Source organism: Protopterus annectens, chromosome 5.part0 (genome assembly GCF_019279795.1).
Source record: "Protopterus annectens isolate FY-2018-M chromosome 5.part0, PAN1.0, whole genome shotgun sequence".
NCBI lineage: Eukaryota > Metazoa > Chordata > Ceratodontiformes > Protopteridae > Protopterus > Protopterus annectens.
The window spans coordinates 1,448,936,632-1,448,960,597 of record NC_056735.1 but is presented as its reverse complement, the minus strand read 5'-3'; the positions used below and the strand labels follow the sequence as shown (position 1 = coordinate 1,448,960,597).

The window sequence follows — 23,966 nt, the reverse complement described above, 5'->3', positions numbered from 1 at the left end:
AGAAAAGCTAAATAAACAGGAAATAAGTCCCTATGTCACCTGCTGGATTGCCATATGGCCACAGATGGGACACAGACAGTCAAAACAGGGGAAGTTATCGCCACAAAGAGACCAATCACCATTAGAGTCCTCCAGGGTCTGTGCTGGGACCTGTCCTGTTTGCATCCAGTTTTCTGAAGTAAAAGTCCATACCAAAGGGCTCTGGCTGACTAAGTTTGCTGATGACTGCAAGCTAAGAGCAATCATTGAACCCCTAAATGACTTATCCTTCCTGCAAGAAGGTTTGTCTCAAGTAAGTAACTGGTGCCAGAATCTTGGACTTGAAACTAAATGCCAAAAAAGTGCATTCTTGTATCCTTTGAGAAGTCATCTACCCCCAAGGAACCTACCACATTGGTAATATGCCCCTAAGAGTAGACACAGTTGTTCAGGATTTGGGAACTTGTGGACAGTGAAAAACTTTGGACCAACATGTGTCTATTGTTGTAAAAAAGGTCGTTCTGTATTATACAGCTTATAAACAAAGGTATTCTGGTTAGATCTAGGGATGTCATTATCCCTGTCACCAGTGAAGTCCCCCAGAATTCTGTGCTGGGACCTGTCCTGTTGGCGTCTACTTTTCTGAAGTAAAAATCCATAACAAAGGCTGACCAAGTTTGCTGATGACCGCAAGCTAAGAGCAGTCATTGAATCCCCAAATGACTTAGCCATCAGCCATCCTGCAGTAAGGTTTGTCTCAAATAACTGGTTCTCTTAAGCTAAATGCCAAAAAAAGCATTATTGCATCCTATAGGAAGTCCTCTACCTCAGGGAATTTCCACATTGACAACATGCCCCTAAGAACACAGTTGTTCAGGATGTGGGAATTTGTGGATGGTGACCTAACCTTTGACCAACATGTGTCTGTTCTAAGAAAGTCATTCTGTATTGCACAGCTTATAAACAAAGGGATTTTGTCTAGATCTAAGGATGTCATTGACCTCCTTTACTCCTCCCTCATTAGGTCAGTCATTGAATCTAATGCCCCCTCTGGCATGTGTCTGTCCAGACACATGTAACAAATGGAACACCACAGATGTATCTTAGTAAAAGGATACAAGGCCTAAAAACATATCCTGCATATGGACCAATTCAAAGCCCTGTCACTCTACTCAGTATCCTACAGACTGCTAAGAGGTGAACTGTCTGGCATACAAGGCATTCACCAACCCATTACTGATGGATTTACTGCACATCAGCAAGTCAAATCATGTCAGAAATACGTGGTCTAGGGATCTAAACCTCTTCTGTGACATCAGCAGAATGGTTTGGAGGGACATTTATGTCTTGTAGAGGATGCCGTTGCTGTGGAACAGACTCCCACCCACATAAAACAAAGTTCTTCCCTGTCTGCATTCAAGTACATCTTATGTCTGTGGATGGGAAACAGAAAATTTACCCCAGGACTGCCCCCTGTACTACTAATGGACAAAGACAGCTCCTAAGTGCTTTATCCCTTTCATGGGTCCCCTCCAATTATCTATGGTATGATACCAGTTATTCTCATTAGGGATAGTGTATAACTATTGACCATGGGATGAGTAAGGCCAATCTATAACCAAATGAAATAGGTTATTTTGAGCCCAAAAAGGGAAATTGGCTAGATTTAAAATGGCCCACAAGGGCAACTAACCTAGTACTTAACTGTGAATCTAAGACTTTGATTCATAGGTTCATAGATTAGTACTAGGCTAACTGCCATTGTAGGCCATTTTAAGCTTAGCCAGTTACCCCAGTTGAGAATCAAGCCCTGCACCATGTGTTTTTAAGGTAAACAGCTTAACCATTATGCCACCCGCCTCTCCAACTTCTCTAAAATAATTTTTATTTTCTGAGACTGTTTCTAGTATGAATTGATTATTTTTGTGGAGCAAGTGTATGTTTCTCATGAACTGAGGAAATATTATGATTGCTGCAAGTGGATATGCCACATGCTATCCCCATCTGTCATGCCAGCCTTGGAGGGTGTTAATGCTACCTACAATAACCCTGACTCTCAGTCTTCAAAACAACCCCCCCCCCCATGAAAGGCAGACTTTATAAAGTACCTCAAACTAACAAATTCTTAATGGTGTAGGCAATTTAAGGGATTGTTGTCCCTCACTTCCTTCAGAAGGTAGGTCCTGTTTAAATCCTGTTATTGCTAACCTGTCTCAGGTGTCTAATCGTGCTTTGAAGAGTGTGAATACTTGTTCAGATACTGTAGCTAGGGCCACTGTTTTGAGAAGATACATCTGGGTGTGTAATGAAAAGTTTTTTTGGTGTGGTGGAGTCTTGAGAATTTGAACTTTGCTTTGATAAGAGGTTTTGCTTCGCCCTTCTGCAACTCAGGCTCTCAATCAGTTTGATAAATGAGTGAAGCTAATTCAGGGCATTTCTAAGATTTTTCAAGTCCCTCTTAATAAATCTTGCAAATCTTCCACTTCCTTCAAAAGACAAAATAGGCAGTCTCTACTGTCTTGCTGGAAAACAGAGAACAAGAAAAATACGTTAGGAGGGAGACTGTAAAATAGAGATTCATTCAGAAAAAGAGGCAGACTGTACCTTCAGAGTGACAAAGGCAGCATTGTTACCTATTCCCTTCTGCCCCTAAGTGTCTAAATCCATCTTGAAAATTGAATGTCATTCTTCCGCTTTGGCAAAAAAAAATTTCAGACTCAGGAGGGTTACATTTGGCACTGGATACACACACCATCTTTTAGGGGAATCTCACCCTGCCCCCTTCCAACCAAACAGCGTTATTTTCTCAGGTTCTTCAACACATGCTGATCTTAGGAATCAGAACCAGTGCCTTTAGACCAAGTGTGTGTGTGTGTGTGTGGGGGGGGGGGGGGGGGCTTTCCTGGAGACCAGTTCTAGTTCTTTGATTTTTCAACTTGTGAAAGTATCAAAATTCAAAATGCTGACCCTAAAGAATCTGGTACCGGTCATTGCTTATCTGAGGTTTATTGTAACACTAGACCAAAAATATGCTTATCACATTCAGTTAGCCACAGGTTTCAGAAAATTTCTCAGATACCGCCCCCCCCCCCCCCCCAGACCTCTGCTTGTAAATGTTTCATCTCCCAAGCCCCTGCTTATAGTTATCAAGGCTACCAGAACTTGTCAGAGATTTCAGATATATGGCTAGGCTTAAAAAGGCCCTTGTGGTCATTAGTGTAGTAAACGCACATGAATCTAAGAACCTATCAGTTCTCCAGAGATACCTCAATGTAGACTACAGGGCAGTCACATATTTTCTTATTTAGATGACTTTCTTATCTTTGCAGAGTCTTTTAACTTATATTCCTAACATGTGTTTCTTTATTGTGTCATGTAAGACTGTGTTTTTTAAGCTGCATCATAGACAGTTCAATGCAAAAGTATTTCCTTACCGAAGAAAAGGTGAACGACTATCTGGATGCAAGATTTGATTCCCTCAGCCTCTAATGCCTAATATTGTGACTCTGAACAACTCATAGACACTGCTCCTGGGCTGAGTCTGAAAAAATGGTCCATGGAGATCTGTGCTCTACCTTGGAAAACAAATATACAAATAGTCACGAGTTTCTCCCGTCATTCTCTTACTTCAACCAGGGAATATCTCTGGATTCTAAAGTTAATAGCTTTCTTGATTCCTATTGGCAGGTTACACATGAAAAGAATTCAGTGTTTTTTCAGGAAAAAAAATGTGGATCCAACATTCCAGAGGATGAGAATGTCAAATTCCAATTTTGGGCTTTATCAAGAGGTAACTACATTGGTCTAGACTAGAAAGTACTCAGAATCCAGGTCTCCCTTTTTTGTTCTCCTATCCCAACTCAGTCTGTAACTGCAGTCACATCAGATTTTGCTTGGAGAGCAGTTTATATCGGGTAAAGATGCAATGCCTGTGGGGCTTGTCAGATAAACCATAGCACCTAAATGTCAGAGATGTTGGCTGTGATCCATGCTATAAAATTTCTTCATCTGTGGTACATAAACAGAGGGGCTCTAGGTCTTGCCCCCTGTGCAGGATAGCTATGATGGTTTGCGAGGCATATTTTTACCATTGTTTAACCCTCCAAGCATCTTGCATTCCATCAGCGCAAAATGTAGGGGTAGGTGTGCTGAGCAGGACCAGGACAGACTCTCACAGATATGAATCGAATCAGGGGATTTCCTAGGAATTGATCCAGTTGTGGGAAGCACCTGAAATAGATCTGCCTGCCTCCCTTCAAAACAAACAAATGAATAAATTCTACAACAGGACACCTTGCAGGCAGGACTGGGAAAAAGATGCATTTTCATTGCAGTGGTTGTGGATGTTAATTTAGGCATTTCTGCTTTTTCCACTGATATCCGGCACAATTCTGAAGGTTCAGAAGCACTCTCCAAAAGTCACTATGGTGACTTCCTTTTGCACCAAGCATCATTGATTCTCCCTTGTTATGGAATTGACTATGGGAGATTACCACAAGCTTCCTCACAGATTGGATCTACTCACATGAGACAAAGGAAGTTTGATGCATCCCAGTTTCAACAACTTCATGTGGTGGTCTGGATGACTCAGTTTTGATGCCTTTTAGCCACCTTTTTCATGAGAATATGTGCAGTAGGTACTAAAAGAGGCAATAAATCCTCCATCTAGGAGATGTTATGTTAATCAGTGGAAGAAATTTTCTTGTTGGTGCCTCACAAATTGCCAGGGCACTGGCCAGGATTATTGCCTCTGTTTCTCAAACATTTCTGTAAGCTAGTATCCAATGACCCGTTTACTCTTTTAGCAAGGGGTATTTATCAGCCATTTCAGCATGTCTGCCTTTGTATCCTCCTCTTTCTTTCAGACTTTGCTGTGGCTGTTCTACAAAGTAGTTTGCTGTTTTGAAATGTAAAATGACTTCTTATACAGGTAGCACTTCATTAGGATCTGTACTTTTTGCTGGAAAAGCATTTGTCTACATTTGAACCAGCTAATCTGGTTGTTAACTTATTTTTCTGACATCTGCAAGAGAACATCAAGAGTTTCAACTATTCATATATCTGCATAGCAAATCCTCCATTCATGTCCTTACTACTTGAACGTAGCCATCGACCTCCCTCATTTATTTTTGAAATTGATTGACAGGGAGAAAAGAGTCCATGTACTCTGGTCATTCTTTTGCAACTCTGGTATTATCTTGTCAGTACTAACTCTTTTAGGAAAGTGAAATAGCTGTGGACTTCTAGCAGGGACTAGAAAAGGACAACCTGCATCTGTTCAGATAATTCCTGTTGGTTGTTCCTTACTTTAGCTTCACTTGTCATTCCCATTGTAGTAAAACAGTTCCCAGGCAGGAATAAGGCACGTTCTAATAGATCCATGTTTTCTTCAGTGGCATATTGGAAAGGGGTGGACTCGAGAACCAGCCACATAGTCCTCTGTACATTCTTTTACAAAGCATTGCAAATTGGATCCCTTCTCCAGGTCCAGAACTGCCTTTGGTTGGATCACTCTTCAGGATTCTTGGACTCTTTATCCTTCCTCCTTCCAGGTTGGACACGCTTTGGTAATCAACCCAAATAGGCAAAGGCAACTACAGCAGTGAGAATGATGAACATAGTACAGTTGTGTAAGCTGAGTTTACCATGACAGTAAGTGTTTGAATTCCTCAGTGCTGCAATAACCACACTCTCCCTCCTTCCACCTTCTTCTGTGTATATTTAGTTGTTGGGGTAAACAGTTATGTATTTTTTGTGCATGTGTCTGTGTTTGTCTGTGTGTTACAAGAAGAGTAAGCTTGTTGTTGAGCAAGAAAGTCCTGAAGTTGTCTACACTCTGACTGTGGATTTCCCTCCAAGGGCTTGTCCATTCAGCAGTCAGATTGTAGGTGGGGGAGGGAGCTAGAGATTTTTGAAGACTGGCTGGTCATTGTGCCCTGGACAGGATACACCCCAAATGGCCAAAGGTTGCTGCAGCCGTGCTGAATTTGAACATCTAATGCTATGTTAAGTGCAACTTGCACAACTGTATTTTTCACTGTACTACTGTGCCCATTTGCATAATTGCAGCACTGCTCATTTACATACCATGAAGTGCAACTACCTACACTGAAGCTCTGCAGGTTTTCATTTGGATATTTAGTATCTCCCTGTGTCACCACGTAATGCCACTTATAGCTGCACAGTGCTTGTATTGAAGTGCAGTATGTCTATATATCTCCCAACCAAAATGTTTACATTTGGTGTTCTGTATGATATAAATTTTCAGAATGATTGAAAAATAGTATTTTTTTTCTTACTGTAGATAACAATACAGGAGTTATCCAACAATACGTTTAGTCTCTTTCCGGGATGTTGTATATTGAGGATCACCCACTGCTTGCCTGAGATGATGGAGCAGACCTTATAAAGTGAATGTTGAACTGTGCCACAGTCTTCTTTTAACTTAGAAGTGTTCGATTTTTTTTTTAGTGCCAAAAGCAACTTAGTTGTTAACAGAATGTGCTACTACTTCCTTCACTGTTCTGTAAGGTTAGGTAAAATAGAAGTCTTTTTTTTTCTTTCTTTATCATAAGCACCAATGCCATAATTCCATTTCTGGTTTACCTTATAGTAAATAACTTGCCAGAATGAGCTTTTTTACAGATCACTGTGCTATACTTAGCTTATTCCATAATTTGAAAACTACATATTATGTGTCTGTTTTCATAAAACCATAGAAAGTGTTGCTTGCAAAAGCTCAGGGAGTTCTTTCTTGAGAAATGACCTTTTACAAGAGGCAATCTAGACACAATTACAAGAACTGGAGCAGTCCAGACAGGGACCAAAAGCCTCCTCCTGTTGTTCATCATCTTATTAATCTTTCCACTTGCATTCCAGAAGTGAAAAATGATTACTGTCATTTTCCTGCCCCATGTCCCACAGTGCTTAATGTACTTGCCTCTGCACTTACGTCTAGAGCAAACTTTCCAAGATATTGCATCATTACTAGAAACCTCCACAATATTTTTTTTGGTTTGGGGCCTTGCATTTTTACAGTCACTGATGATTTTGTTTCTGGATTAGATCACATTTTATAGTTTCTATGTTGTCTGCCATCTGAAGTGAATTAGGAGATTCACCACTCTCCCATGGTCTCCTGTAACAGTCCTTGAATGTACCCCTTAAGGGGGCCATAGAGCCTGTACTCCTTTGGAAAGAGTAAAGTGATTTTTATGTACTTAACTTCCTGGTCTTCTTTGGAATAAGAAAGTTTTGTTTGGGGAGGAGTTCTGTCCAGTTGTCTAGGAAAGGCCGTCATTCAGACAGTCATCAGGGGTTGTTCAAGCTTTTTTGTTTTTTTATATACCCTAATCTCAGTATTAACCTAGCAGAGTGCCAAGGTTGAGATGTGCAGTGGGCAGTCAAGAGAGGCCTCCCCATTACTTGTGCAAAGAGTGTTCCCTCCAAGCAGCCCCAACTTCCCCTGAAGGATGAACAGTGGTTTCACCAGTTTCTACCAGGGAAATTGTACTGCCCTGTGTGCCTATAAGTGTACACAACTGTCCCCACCTCCTAGAAGAGGCAACCCAGCCATCCCACTCACTCCTTCCCCTGCTCCTGTGGCTGCTCTAGTGCTGGGACCACTAGTCAAGCCCCATTCACCTAGGTCATAGTCAGGGCTTCATCCCTTGGGGTCATGGAAACAGCACATTTATGTCTGGGTGCCCCGCTGAAGATTCCTTTGTTTTACTCTGGGCAGCACCATTTATTTTCAATAGAATGTCCTTTGGATTGTTTATCACTTGCTAACTTTTCACTAAGGTTTTGCTATGTTGGCAGAGACTTTACAGGAAAGGGATTTATTTGAGTTGTTGTCTGCACAGATGGCTCATGGTGCATCTTTTAGGGGCTACCAGTGTGTGTGTGTGGGGGGGGTCACCTAGTTGGTCCTGTCGTTCTTTGCAGTTTCTTAGTTACCCTATCACAGGTGATTCTTCATTAGAAAGGAACTGGGCACTCCAAAAAGTGATCGCTGAGGTGAATCTTGATGTCCTAAGTGATATAACAGAGGTGGCTTGAGGCTTGTACCCTTCTGTTCCTTTTGGACATAATAGCAGCCATCATTTTCACATTCTCAGTGGCCCAGCTCCAGGTTAGAGTGCTCCATTTGACAGCATCGTATCCATGGTTGCAGAGTCATTAGAGTCATTGACCTCTTCCTGATGTCATACTTTTGTCACCAATCTCTGATGTGGTGAACTGTACATGCCAGGACTTCCTTTCCTGTCACTAAGCTAGTCATGGGTCTTTATGACAGATGCTTCACTGGAATGTTAGGGAACCTACTTGGGGTTGTTTTTTGTAGAATGCTAGTGGTACTCCAAGTTGTGGGTATTAAACATAAACTTCTATGAGCGAAGTCAGATGCAGAAAATGTCAGCTTAGTTGCTCGTAACCTCATATGTTAAAAATGTTACTCCTCTTCAAACAGAGATGGTCATGAGAGACCTGGGTACTTATGTGGGCAGCTCACTCTTATTTGATAATAATATTTCCAGCATAGTCAGAAAATTCTTCTGTCTGGCCCATTTAATTATCAATATCTTCAAGAGACAAAGAAGTCATCCTAACCCAGTATTCTTCCCTTATTATCCCCATTGTCAAATTTATCGCCCCTTTGATATGTATAAATCCAAACATCTTGCTATACTGGAAAAGCCCCAGAGATTTCTAGCCAAGAAAATTAAAAGTCTTAAGTCCTTCAACTATCCCAAAAGATTGGCATGACTTTCATTACACACAATATCCTGCTAGCTGCTCTGAGGTGACCTAAGTCTAGCTTTTCAAGTCCTGTTTGACCTCCTATTTTTTTTTTTTTTTTTTGCAAAACCAGTACCTCTACAAACACCCGCACTAGAGAACTAAATTTTCACCAAAACATAAATGAGGCTTGATGAAGGACTGGGTTCCTATAACAGCATATTCCCAGTCTGTGAATAAGTTGCCACTACAGATCAAACAAAGTACTATTTTGGCTACCTTTAAGGTTAGTCTTGATAGATGGTTAGACATTCATTTACACCAGGCTTGTGTAAGGTCCTGATTTATTTGAGAGGTAAGCAGTATTAAATGCTTGACAAGGGTGACAAGAACTTTTAAGTTGTCTACTTAAAGGTGTCTGTGGCTAGGCATCTTATGGGCCACTTGATTTTTTTGCCTGTTATTATTCCTGTGTTCACGTAAGTGTGGTTCTTCCTGCTTCTCGTTCTTTGGAGATGGCATTAAAGCTTGAGCCTCTTTTAAGGAAGCTTAACAGTTAGCTCATGATATGGTTGATATGGTGAGTAAGCAGACTGGGGAGGGAGTACTCAACCCATTCATACAAGCAGATGGTTTCGGTTTGACAATGAGTCATTGACCACATCATCATCCTTACAGTGGTTCATATCCCAAGGAATGTGAATATGATAGTGGAGTTCCCATGATACAGTTCCTACCCTTTCTTGGATTCGAGAATTCCTTCCAGATTCTCAGTCTGAAGCATCATGTACCCCAGAGATCAACCTGTCTGCCATAAAGGAAAAGTAGTTACCCCCTCCCTCCAGAGTTTTGTTTAGTGTAACAGAACAAGAGAGAGTTTGGAGTGTATGACTTCTTGTTTCAGTCATGAAATATTCCAGTATGTCTTTCCAACATTCCCTTTATTTTCTGAATTTGTTTGCAGGCATGGAATTAAGACCAAAACACCTCCTCATCACCCGGTGGTAGCATAAGAAGTCTGTAGTTTCAGGTACTCAGGCCCTTGGCATTGTAGGAGTCTTTGCCATTCCAAGCCAAGGTAGTCCTCTCAGGTTGAAGTAACAACTGGTTCAGCCTGCAGACCTGGTTGCATCTTCAGATCCCTTGATCCCAATGTATCTTCCAGTAGTGTCTTTGGTGTGTTAGAGGCTGCCAGAAAGCCTTCTAAGTAGTCATAAACTGCTAAGTGGACGTAGTTCTTCATTTAGAGTTGAGCAAATACCTACTCCCCTGACTGCCTGTGATCTACAGTTTGTATTGATCCTACCTTAAACATCTGTTCGACCTCAGCATAATTTACCATGTGATCAAGGTGATCATGACCTAGTAGATAAGAAAGCTGTTTCCTGCACACTGTTTGTTTATTTATTTTTTGAGGAGGGAATTGCACCTTTTCCCTCCATTGAAGAAGGCTTCTCTACCTTGGAACTTAAACTTCGCAACTGACACATTTGACATCCCTCCCTTTGAAAAATGTTTGTTTCAATGGATATGAATATCGTTTCTTTTAAGATACTGTTAATGATCAATACCTCTGCATACAGATGACAGAGGTTCTGGCCCTTATTTGTAAACATCCTTGCTTGGTCTTTTCACAAAGCTCTGCCAAAGTAGTTTCAGAATTGTTTTTTTGATCAGTCCACTTCCCATTTTTCATTCTGGGAGTAGAATGTAGGAGTGAGAGGACCTTTATGTAGCTCACCAGCTCATCTTTTGTGTGAAGCTGGTGCATGAATGGAGAAAGACAGAGAATCTTTGTTTCCCTGCTTTGCCTTAAGTAAAGGAACCCTGGTAGCGTCAAGCCAGATACCATCCATGCAATGGTCACCTGTCCATCTCTGTATATATTTAGCAAGCCAGACTACCTAGATGGTGACTTGGAATTGAGCTTTATTTGGCACCTCTGCTCTTCAGTATTTTGCCTTTTGAGCACTACCTCTTTTAGTTTTTCCATTAGTCTTAGATATTTTTGTGTATGCTTGGATTCTTTGAGCTCTGCCCGCTACATGGTCTTTAGAAGTAAGATGTAATAGATTTATAGCTACCTAGAAAATTAAATAAAATGAAGAGGCTCCTTTGTAGTACCACCCCCCACTCCTGCAGCCCCCTCGGGCGTTAGGGATCCTGCAAGTACTACAAATTTATAATTTTCTATTATTGACTATGTTTTCTTGCTTGTATCTTTTGGGTGGTGCTAATGCAAATCCCATGGTTATAAGTGACCCTATAACTTGTGCCCCAATGCATTTGAGATATAGGGTGAAAGAATTGTCACAAGGAGAGGGTTTTGGAAAGGAAATCCTGTCTTTCACTTCCTGCAGCAGGTCCTCTTGATGATAAAGCAATGTGTTGAGTTTTTATCTGACTGTTATTTATGGCAAGTACCTTGCATGACTCTGCTTTTCAAATTCTTTGAAAATCACAAAAGTGCATTTTTATTTTAAAAGGAATCTACGGATTTCTCTAGCTACCAATTAAGTGGATTGTTGAAAAGGAACACACTGAACCAGCGAATCTGTGATGTTGAGAAGGAGATGAATCATCAGCACTCTGGGCAAATTGAAAAACAATACTGCAGTGAGGGAGGGTTTGTGAAGGAATTTGAAACCAGGAGGCTTGTCTCTGAAGATACCTCTCATTATATTTTGATTAAAGGTACCATTTAGTGTTTCAAAAGTGTTGAAGAAATAAAATTGCGTTGTAAATTATTTTCATTTGAAATTTGTTGAATAAAACATATGCATGCTGAGTTTACTATGTTAATGTGCTTAAAAAGACTTGCTTGCTATAAAGGTGTGCTCTTATATTCTGTTCCATACAGATATTCATATTTCTGGCCAGATGCTTACATTCTTATTTACTAGATGGACTGGTAGTTCATAGAGTAATACAAGTAAAGTAATGTAGACACATTTCAGAAATAAATTTAATGTTGGTTATTTGGATGACTTTGGCCATCACTATATGCCAGCTTTAGGAAGCTTTAGTCTTGCTTTTCTAATGCAGTGGTTCCAGTTGTAGGCAAGGGAGATTTATTTTTATTAATACTCTACTAATGGCATGTTAGGGATATAAACTGTGCACCAAAGCATATAGAGTGGAAAATGGAAAACATTAAATACACTGCCTTTAATATGAGTTTATACATGTCTTATCCATGCATCATGAAAGTCTTTGTTCAGTGAACTAAAGAAGCGAGAGACAATTTTTTTGCAGATGGAAACACAAAGAATCAATAAAGAGTTGGTAAAATGAATAAATTTTTAACAAATAGATTGTAATGTTTGACTGCTGATTCTTGTTTCTTTTCTGTCAAAAGGAGTTCAGTCCCAGAAAGGCCATGAAGAAAGTGAAAAAGAAGCATCTGAATCTGTAGTCTTGTTTTCTAAACAAGAAGTTTGCTCTCATGATCCTTTAAGTGATAAGGATACCCATTCAGAACTCACCCTACCAGTAGATTCAAGGACAGCAAATGTAAACCTAGCTTCCCCAAGAACTTTAAGTACTATTGAGGCCACAGTTTTAGAAAGCAGCTCAGATGATGAATGTGAAAAATTAATCCCTTGTCAAGAAGCACAAGACTCTTCTCACAGTAATGATGAAGGCAACATGTCACCACGGACCTTGCAGGCTATTCAGTACTCACTAACTGATGATGGTGACACGGGAGCTGTTATTGCAGAAGGTAACATGACTCAGTATAGGTCATATGTGTCTTCAGAAGTTGAGGGAAGTGTATCACCAAGAACTCTGTATGCGATTCAGCAAGCTCTGGAAGACGATGAAAAAGAAGTTACACAGCATGGTATCATTTCTTTACAAGAAACGCTTATCACTGTTAGTAGCTCTGATAAGGAAGACAGAATCACAGAAAATAATAAAAATATGACAGATTCTTTCAGCTCTTCACATTGTATACCAAGATTTCCTAACACTGGTACGATTTCCCCAGTTAATGTGTGTGGTAAGCCTGAAAACACAGGTACTGAAAAGACTGAGAAAGCAGCAGATCATCAGCATTCAACTTTTACTATAAGTTGTATCTTAAAGGATACTTATAAAACAGCTGAGCCATCATGTGCTGTATCTGATATTGTTAGTGTTTCAAGCGTAAGCAGCAGCCAGCCTGTAAAGTCCACCGCATTAATGCCTTTTTCATGTAAAATGGAAAATGCAGCAAGTTCTTCACATTTACCACTTCAAAGGTATGTTTCAGACACAGTTTGTGAAGGAGAAAATGGCCTAGCTAATGGTGACATTGCTGAGAAGATCCCACAAGAAAAGAATCCAGGGGAGATGGCACAAGGAATGGCTTTGTCTAGAGTTCAGCTTCCTACAATTCAAACAACAACAGATGAAAGTGATTCAGAAGGTAAGTATATGTAACTTAATTCCTTACAAGTAGATGGAAGTGATTCAGAAGGTAAATGTATCTAACTTCATTCCATATAAACATTGGTAATTTGATATTGTCTTGTGATTTTATGTTATGCAGTCTAAATTTTTTTGTATATGTTATGCATAAACGTGTTACAGAAAAGTGGAGGGTAATGTATATGTTGCTCCAGTCCCCAGCAAGATCTGAGATTCGCTTTTTCATCCACCCTCCATTATCAGAAAAGTTAATGCAGCTATAACTGCACAAGCTAATCATACCTTAATCTGCTGTTTGGGCAAGAAAGAGAATGTCTGTCCCCATCATTGGCCTACAGCATAGGAAAAAGATGTCTAGGGTAAGTTAAACTTAAGCTTGAGATTCAGAGTTGCCTGTCTCTCCAGCTAAGGGTTGGGAGTTTGTACATTTGTTGAGTGGTCAGTTCTAGCTTTCAGCAGTGTGAAGAACCAGTGAGTTCCAGTCTCATGACAACAGTTCATGAAGTGACATTAATTGATTGTAGAACCCCTAGGGTGGGACTGCACAGGTGTGAGAATGTCCGTCTCGACTGATCAGCTGATGTCACATTATACTGAGGCATCACTGAATGAAATGCTAAATTCCCCTGACATCATAGATAAAGAAGTATCTTAGTTATGCTAATGTACAGGACAAGAGACAGGTAAAAAAGAGGATGAGAAGACTGACTAACTTTATCGATGCAGTGGCACACTGGGAAAGCCAAGGAAAACATGTGTACAAGACCACTCCAAAGTGCAAGCAGTAACAACTGTTAATAGCATTTTAGTTCTGCATGTACAAAGCTTCATTTATTAAAATACCTAACTTAAATGAATAAAAGCATTGACAACTCACCTCCACATATTAAACAACTTGAAATATTTTGTATTGTTATTACATACCTAGGTGTCATAACCATTTATACTCTTGAACTGTGGCTTATGTTACCTACTTAGGAAGCCTGTAGCTAGTATTCTCCTTGCTTATTTATGCATAATGGTAGAGCTGATAGAGTACAGCACTTACAAGAAAAACTGTGAAGAATGCAATGACAAATGTAGTGCATCCTCCACTCCCACCTACAGGATGGCAAATAAAAAAAAAAAACCTGCTGATACACAAGAAGGTCACTATGGAAATGGTCATGCAGACATTTTATGTGATTTAAAGCAATTTCACTTTGCTGGTAATGGTAACAACCCCCACTTAATGAATATTCACGAGGACTACGTCATCAAACCTTACAAGTATTTTTTAAGTATCTGTCAATGTCATTAAAGGACAGTGCAAAATGAGTACATAGGCAGGATTGCCACCCCAGGGGTACTACAAAGAATTTACACTCGTGGAGGTAAGGGCCAAGAGCATTTTCAACACTTTTAACAACTTAAGAATCAGGAGATACAAAGTTATTTTTGCAGTAAGCTATGTTTGTGTATTGCGGAGTTTACTTCACCCCATGTCTAATGACACTGTCTTTTCTTTAAGTTCTCTGTTTAATTTTTAAAAATAATGTCATTGTGTTCATTTGGCCTTTTTTGCTGAAGTTAAATCTTTTGAGACATAATGTGTATGTGGAGTACTGTTTGTTAGTATGAGGCTGGTAATTCTAAGTCCCATAGATGCAAACTGAAAATGGTAAATAAGGAAAGTCCAAGCTTTTGATACCTCTGAATGTTTCCTTTACTCATAGGTACAGTGGTCACAGACTTGGTCTTTGTAAGTATCAGGCATGTGAGAGCTGTTTTAAGCTGAACTTGCTGTTGTCTGTTCTTTGTGTTACCTGAATGTCTATGTCTCACATTTATGTCACAGTATTGAGGTGTCATCTGCTGGTGCTGTTCTGGAACTGTAGCAGACTGGACTGTTTCAGTGAGTTAAATTGTGTTGCATTTTATTTGGCAAGCTTCTCATATTCATTTTCAGTCTAATTAGCAACTGTGTATGTTTAATGGCTGGCTTTTCTTCAGTATGCATTTCATAAGTGTTTTTGCTTTTGTGGTAGTGAAGTATAAAATTAATTTTAACATTTCACACTGTGTTAAAAAACTAAGGAAATCAAAGACAGTGTTATACAAGTTATATCCTGCTGAACATGATTCTTTTTTGGGTGTCTCAGTTGTTACAGGCAGAATTTCACCCATCAGGGTGGCTCACTCTGAACCCAGATGATAGGTCCAATCTTTTTGTGAAATGCAGCCTAGAGGAGGGGAATTGCAGCATGACTGCGTTCTTTGTATCTCATTTCCTTTTTTGGGTTTATTTATCTTGGAAGCCTCACTGAAATGGTTGAACTTAGTAGCTGATGTCATTAAACTCTTCAGTTGCTTGATATTAATTTGAGTATAAACCACACTTTAATTACTTCCAGCTGCCTTGCTTTCTGCATTGCATTTAGTCAGTATTACCTTTTTTTTTAAATACTGCTTTAATTTTCCTCATAATCGAACCTCAGAGGTGGGCCCAGGAGGACATTCGGCTGGAGACTGTTCAACTATTGTTTCTTTTGTTTTTCTCACAAACCACAGAGGTGTGCAACGAAGGTTACTAAAGCTTGTTAAGATGCAGTGTACTGTCTAGGATCAACAAGTTGGAATACATTGTTGTCATCACTGTTTATTTCATTTTCATCATCCGGTACCATTTCAGTTATACAGGTAGCTGCTTTTCATTTGTGTGAATTCTATTTTTTCAGTTTCCTCAAAATTATGCATCAAGCACATATACAGGTGTCTGCCTTTGGAGTGTAGGGATGAGGAGTATGGAAGCATGCTATATATGTTTATGACAGCAGTCATTTGAAATATATGACTGTGGCCATTTGAACCCCTGCTGTCAGCCCAATCTATCACCAGGGAATGCACGGACAATAGGATGTAGGCATCCTCTCAAATATTTGTCTTTTTTAGTTTGTCAGCTTTGAACATTAAGCCTTGGGAATAATGTACGTCTTTCTTGGGGGAGGCTGAATTTGTTTTCTTAATCATGATTTTTGTTTAGGCCACCACTGGTATTCTTAATGACTAGGGAAACTTTGACCAGAGCATGTGAATTTCCCATACTCGATCTTGCATTTTTCTGATTCCGGCATGCAAGCTGCTGCGAAAGGATTGCAACATGGAGGAGTTGTCGCCTTCACTAAATTTGAGTGACAGAGAGATGGGGAATTTATTAAGTAATCTGGAAAATGGGAGAGATAGGAGGAAGTAATTTGAGAGGCTGAAAGATCAGAGTTGAGCTTGGAGATATTAAAGAGTGGAGATTAACTATTTGCTGCAGTGGATTTGATGATCAGCTGAGATGAGACGATTTGTATTGATGAAATTCAAACTGAAGACTTGGGTAATGATCATTTGGATTTACTACATTAAGGTGATATAGGAAATGATTCTGTACTGTAGTGGGGTGAAAGAAAGACTTTTAGAGAGGATGCTTTGCAGGAAGACCTTGATGGGACTATATAGAACAAACTGTAGAAGGATTTCCAGTCAATGAATTGTTCAAAGACTTATGCAGCAATACTGAAGGGCAGTGGAAAAAGTAGTGAGACATATGAAAGTTTAACAAGGAAGACTTCCACTGTGCAGTTGATGGGTATGTTATATGGGAAAAAATATTATATATATGGGGTTTAAAGTAATGTATGTGAAAATTCACTTAGGAAAATAGTCGTTTTCAATGTGATTTTGAGTCTCCCTTACTATTGGAAAATTCTTTTGATATATATTTTAAAAAATCTTCCTTATTATTGCAAACTTTTTTTGATGTGTATTAAAAAAGGTTAATCTATGGAACGATTTTAGTGATTTCAAGCAAAAAAAGATTCAAATTGTTAAAAAAAATAAACATACATTTTGGATTCTATGTGATAATTGATTATGATGTAAAAGCATTTTTAAGTCATGACTTTAATGAAATGAAAAGTATTAAGAAAACAAGGGAAAATGTATGGAATGGTAGATGTGAAACTGGAGTTTTGTTAACTGAAAATGCATTTGCCTAGTATTGTGTTCATTGCAGGATGCAGAGTTATGCTAAGATATTGGGTACAACCAAAGGTGTGTTATTTTTGTGGGGAAACTGCACTTTTATTAATAACTACCAAAAATGATGGTGTCAGCAGTGTTGGGAAAAAGAGTACACACGATGAAAGATTGTAAAATTTAGTACAGAAAATGTGAAAGTCTGTCCATTTATGGTCTGATTATGAGGATGCCCACAGTGAGTAAAAATTTACAAAAAAAATAGGGGGAACTGAGGTAGAAGAAAAAAGCATAATAATGATTGGGGAGGGGAGGGGGAGCAGCACAAGCTGAAGATGGAAGGGAATAAAGTAACAGTGAAGAAAAGATTCAGGTAACAAGGCAAAGAATACATAATGCTGGGGAAGAAGAAACTAGGACTGAGAATAAATAATAAATCTGAACGAAAAATGTAAGAACGGGGCAGGAGACAATACAAGAAGAATTCCGTTAGAAAGCTGTTAAAGGTTAGGAAGATAAAAATACATTACATTTCTTGCCTAAAATTGTGTAGATATTAATTATATTAAAATTAACTTAAGGTTTTGTGTTTTAGAATTATATAAGTAACCATCAAGATGTGATAATTCTTTTGCTTTATTGAGGAAAATTATACAATTCAAATGGGAAAGTTTTGGGGGAATAATATATGGAGTTTTAGTTGTTTGGGGTTGCTGTATTATTAAATACAGATGAAGCAAGTATATTAGTATCCTATGGGATGGGAGAAGAAATTAGGAAGCTGTTAGGTATAATAATAATAAGAGGTGTAAATATAGTATAATTGGACTGTGTGCAAATACAGTGGCTAAAGAGACAGTTTAATCATTTGAAAAAATACAGTGTGTGTTAACAGTTCCATTATTATTGTTGGAGATTTGAATTGTGATGTAAGGTTGACAAAAGAATGCTTTGATTGATGTTAGGACGTTTCCTGAGCAGGACAAATGTATATATATGTAGATAAAAGACATATAACGTAAGTTACAGCAGGATTAAAAACTGATATAGGTAATTGTATTTTATTTTAAAGATAGGGAAAGTGGATGTTACTGTTTATTTACATCATTTGGCAGTTTGGGTGTAAAAATGAGAATATAAGTTTGTAAGGAGAGGAGTAAGAAAAGTTAACAGGGAACATGTTAGATAACAAACTGTTTCAGTTTAAGTAGAGCAAGTATGGCAAGAAAATTACAGGAATACAATTGCTATGATATAGACAGCAACATTATTTGAAAGAGAGGAAGGAGGAGGTTTCACCTGTTCTGGCAAAGTGGAACGTGGAGAATATGGTGAGTGTAATGAGAAATGATGGAGAAGAAAATTTGCACAAAATAACGTCATGAATTTAGTGGTTAAATATCTAGTATCATAGGAGATTACTAGGTTATTGACTCAGAGGTCATTTCAAGCCTAGCCGTTTCAAACAAACGTAATGCCATAGAGATGTTAGTTAATACCCAAGATTGTATTTAATAATGACTGCCAATATCCAGAAGGGCTGTGGGCACTATCCATGGTGAGAATTTACTGTGCCCCATCCACTTGTTCAGGTTCTTTTTGAACAGCGTCATAGAGATGCTCTGTTTCACATGAATAGATAACCTACTCCAAAGATGCGGCAGTTGCTAGGAGATAAATCTGTCCCTCCAGCATGTCTAATTTAAGTCGTAGGCCATACTTGGGTCCCTGGAATGGCTGGCTTTGTCCCTTCAGCATGTCCTATTTAAGTCGCAGGCCATACTTAGGTCCCTGGAATGTCTTGCCCTAGTCCCGCTTGATTTACGGATATGCAGCAAGTTCATAAGGTTTGGGTCTGGAATTCCTCTGTAAGCCAGGCATAAGTCTCCCGTAAGAAGTCTATATGATAGAGTAAACTGACTGACTGGGACTTAAGTTGGTCTGTGTACCGCATGTGCTTGAGTCCCTTGGTCTTTTTATTAGAAACCTCTGAGGTCTCTTCAATTGCTTTAGGTGTTTTGTACAGTATATGCCAAACAGGGAGTTATACTTACTTATGGGCTGCATTAGTGCCCAGTATACAGGGGTTATAACTGCTTTTGCTCTCTAGGCCATGCCTTTACTAATAAGTGTGCTACATAGAAAGCCTTCCTTACTACAGTAGACACATGGTGGTTGAAGATAAGGTCGTAGTCAACTTGTAAACCCAAGCTCCTTACCACTTCATGGGTATTTAGGGTGGTGTTGTTGATTTGATAGTGGGAAGGGACATTGTTTGTGCCAAAGGGAATGATGATACATTTATTTGCATTCATTTTGAGTCCTTGACTAAGACACCATTTGGTGGTGGTGGTCTGCACAAGACGTGTATACTGACATCAATTGGGATTCAATATTTGCAACCAGTTTGCAGTTGTCGGCAAACAGTCGGCCCCAAACCTTAAGTTTTGACCTGAACTTCTGAGTAGTAGTGTATACCAAACAGTAGGGGTCCCAGCACTGACCTCTGTGGCACCCTGCTGGTAACAGGTCTGCTGTTTGATGTGGAGTCACCCACTTTGACGGTGTGTCTGGTTTGTGAGCCAGTTAGCAACCCATCTTACAATGAAGAGGTTTACATTCAGTTTACTAAGTTTATCGGCGATGCCCGAGTGTGGGATTGTTTCAAAAGCTGTTGCCAAGTCGAGGTATGCTGTGTGCACAGATGTACCCTCATCAATGGCCCTAGTTACATCTTCGAAAAAATCCACAAGATTTCACAGGCAGAATCTGCCCTTGACAAACCCAAATTGGGTAGGAAAATTTATGAATATTCATCGGGTGTTAGATACGTTAGTTCAGGGAAATAAATATTGAACTAAGTAACAAAATATTGGCATAAACACTGCTTGTTAAAGTCAGTTCTTGAAAGTAATTTTAAAGAAATCAATAAATACTACACACACTACTACTAAAGCAACAGCACTATAAATAACTGTTTACTTGCAACGGAAAGAAATGTACATCACTATCTTTGTCTACTGAATGAAGCAACTTGTACAACAGTAAAAAAAAAATGTATAACAGCACTATAGCTGTAAACTGACTTATTATACAAATAAATCTACAACTGTTGTCACTTGCCTGATGATGCATGAAAACTCCTAAACAAAATACAAGCAGAAATGAGGCACTGGACAAGCAATCTTATGACAACTCCGTTTAATAAAATACTAAAAAACGGACAAGAATATCAGATGCATATTTCCTAATACCTAACTCAATCCTTCAAGCAGGAGTAGAGGTAGGGTTTTCCCTTGTGTGCCAAGTGCTAAGACTAACCTGCATTTCAAAGGGCAAAATACATGATAAGTTATGAAAAGCTACTTTAGCAGGAAACATCCTGGGGAAAACGAGGCATTTTTAAAAGTGCACCTTCACTCCAAAAATATTCATTGCCCTACGACAAAGGGAAATGTCTTAGAACTTACATTTAACACCTGCACATTGAATTCATTTTGCTCTGGAGCCTCTCAGTCCCAGGAGCATTCACAAATTACATGTACATAGCAAAGATGTTTGAATATAAAAGAGGAGGTGAAGCCATACCTCTCAACTGTACAAATTTTCGCACAAGGTCCAGATTTTTGCCCCATATTTTTATTGTGATTCTCATAAAATTGTGGTTTTCTGGTAAATCGTTAAGGGTTAAAGTCAGAAAATAATGACAGATATTTGAGTTTCAAACTTCATACCCTTGAGAAAATTCATACTAATGCAAAACCTTTTATTCTATCAACTTTGAGTTTGTAAGAGCAATATTTAAAATGTGCCCCTTTTTAGGGGAAGCCTCCCCCCCATTATTTATGACTTTGTCCAGATTTCTTGCTCTGAGGGTTGAGAGGTATAGGTGAAGCAGCTAGGAGAGGATTGGGTAATTGCTAACATTTTCCCTTTAATTCCATATGCCTGTATATAGTATTTCATAACTGTTTCTGCTCCACTTTGTCAAAAGCCTTTGCTACATCTCCTTCTGCTGTTTCATTACCTCCCTGACCTACTGTGTACCAAAGTGCTCCTCTTGTGGGCTTTTGAGGCTTGACAGTCATCTAGCATTTCTCCATTGCCGGGCAGATTATTTCCCTTTGGGGAAGAAACCTTCCACAGTCTATTTTAAGACAAAAACAATTACTTTTCTGTGAAATTGTTTGCTTCAATGTAAGATTTTTGTATTTTTTGGACTGTCTCAAGACTTTTCAGTTAGTAGACTGTGAATTTTATTTTAGTGTGAAACATATTAAAAGTACTGTTTCAGTTTTTTTTATGTGAAGAAAAATTTTACTTGATTGATTTTATGGAGTGAGGTTATGTGTGTATTGTGCTTGTTGTGGTGTTTTATAATGAAAAACACTTATTTTCTTATACATACTTACCTTTTTATTCTCGGCTTCACCATGGAACAACTTTCCAGAACGTTGAACTGCATATGGTTGAGACAATATAATCAACAGTGTGTCTCAGAAAATAAAAAAAAAAGACAAAAAAGTCTGTTTTTTTGTCCCCCTCACGTACAACACACACACTCAAGTTATATATACTGAGAGATTACACTACAGTGTGGAAGGGTAAACCCCGCTATACCACAATCTCTGTAGAAAATGTCGACTTTTCAGAAAGTATATCATATGGTCTTGACCATATGAAATTTAACTTTCTGAAAAGTCAGTCTTCTGAAAGGAACTGCCTCTTTATAATTCACTTGTTAGTGTGTATTGATTTAAGTTTGTTCATGCTGCCTATTTTCTTCTCTGATTATTCTTACAGAGGTGGTGAGAACCAGTTGGACTCTCTGGATGTTTACTGTCAGTTACGTTTTTATTTACAGTGAACAAAATATGGTAAGTGGTCTGACAATTCTTTTGTCAACATTTCGAAATCTAAGTTGGGTTGTGGAGTTTCTAAGGTTACCCTGTCCAGGAGGTTCTCTGAATGTATAGCCTTTGTTTATAAGTCCATAGGTCTGACTTTACCCTTCAAACCAAAGGCTCACTTCAGTACAGTATTTGCTCCTGTGGCTTTCTTTAACTGTGTTCCTTTTCATGATGGTTGTGAACCACAACATGGTCTACAGTTCTTAACTTAATTTCTCATTAAAAACTACTGTTCTCTGGAACATCCTACCATCGTGTCTCCTAGGCTGCGTATATCTGGAGACCCTGTCCCAGTTGTTGAGGTTGGTAGAAAAGTCAACTTCTGATAAGAAAGTTATGTACTCACCCTAACAGTAGGTCCATGTTATCTTCTGTCCATCTCAATATGTCCCCCACTGCCCTCCCCCCTTGTCAAATTTCACTTGTTCTTCTGGACTCCCATGGACTGCATTGATCTTATCTGGGACATTGTTCTTCAGCAGTCTGCTGATATATACATGAGTTTAAAGGGGGTGTGCTTTTTTAGGTGCTGTAATTTCTTGGCTTTGAGTAGGACACAGTCTGTCTGAAGGGTTGGTAGTGCATCATGGGAAGGAGAGGAGCATGAATCTTGCATCAGGAAGTCTTGTACAAAGTGCCAATCTTGGATCTATATGGATCTGATAGACTCAGTTGTTGAGGCAGGCAGGACAAAACACAAATTTAGCATTATAAGTACATAACTGTCACTTTTGTGAGGCAAAGACAATCACACTGTCAGAGACAAGATGAATTGGGTAGAAAATAACTTCTAGAAGGGACTTACTCTTAAGTTAGTAAAATAGCATATCATGGGATTTCATTTTTTTTCATTTATTTATTGACATTTGTAACCTGGTAGGTCTGACTGGACAAAGCCCTTTTTTCAGCAGAGACCCGAGGAGAACAGCTCCAGTATTACATTACTAAACATTAATTAACATAGTTGTTTTAGGAGAAAGAAAATAAAACAATGTACAACTAAGGTAAACTGTACATAACTAGAATCAGTTTTACATAAGAAACACATTCAATAAAAAAATAACAAAAGTGCAATTAAATCAGAGATTTATCATCGGGGAAAAAACAAGAAAATGAGCGTATACATAAATGTTTGTAAATAACAAAGTATGATCAATTATAGGTGCATTAAGGAAGAAAAATTGAAGTGAGTATATGAGGTAAGAGAGTATTAAGGTATATGATTATAAGTAGTCCAGAGTAAAAGAGAAACAGAAGAAACAGTATATGGAGTAAAAGGTGGATAGAAAAGAGAATAGGTAGAGAGCTTGTAAAAGCACTAGTAAGGTAGTAGCAAAATAGGGAAGCACTCTGTGGTAGTGGAGGGTAGCTTAAGTTGGGTCATGGCAGGTACATAACCAAGATTTATGGAAGTAGTCTCTGCTGTTTTAAAGGAGTTAGGGGCAATGATACATCTGACATTAAAAGGTAGTTTGTTCCAGGCATTTGTGATGGAAAAGCTATAAAGTAATTTACCAATATTTTTGTTGGGCATGTAGACTTGGAATAGTTTCTGTTGTGAGCTACAGTGAGAGCGTTTGGGATTAAGGACTGAATGAGAGTGGAGAGAGAGAAACAAGGTTGATGTAGAACTGAATGAGCCAAGAGAAGCTGTGGTATTAGGATTTGGTGATGAAATTCAAGTCACTGCATATTTCTAAGGGAGATACAGTGGTGGGTGTGGTAAGGTAGGTTGGAGGCAAATCAAGCTATTTTGTTATAGGTAAGTTCTAGTTTAGTGAGAATATTTGATTGGAGGTGTGTGAGAATAGGGGCAGCATAGAGCAGTAGTGGGAGTAGAAGGGCTTGTGCAAGGGAGAGTCTGGAGGCATTTGTAAGGTATTTATTATGTCTGTATAGCAGGCCTAGTTTTTGATG

General features: G+C 38.9%; 1 protein-coding gene across 1 annotated transcript in view; it reads left to right on the top strand.

Moving 5' to 3' along the window:
* The window catches only part of LOC122801730 (DNA excision repair protein ERCC-5-like), a 941,093-nt gene that overhangs the window by 421,419 nt on the left and 495,708 nt on the right, over window positions 1–23,966 (top strand). Inside the window, exons 8-9 of the mRNA XM_044071253.1 lie at window positions 11,208–11,415; window positions 12,080–13,132. Coding sequence (XP_043927188.1) covers window positions 11,208–11,415; window positions 12,080–13,132 — 1,261 coding nt within the window. The remainder of the gene's footprint in view (window positions 1–11,207; window positions 11,416–12,079; window positions 13,133–23,966) is intronic.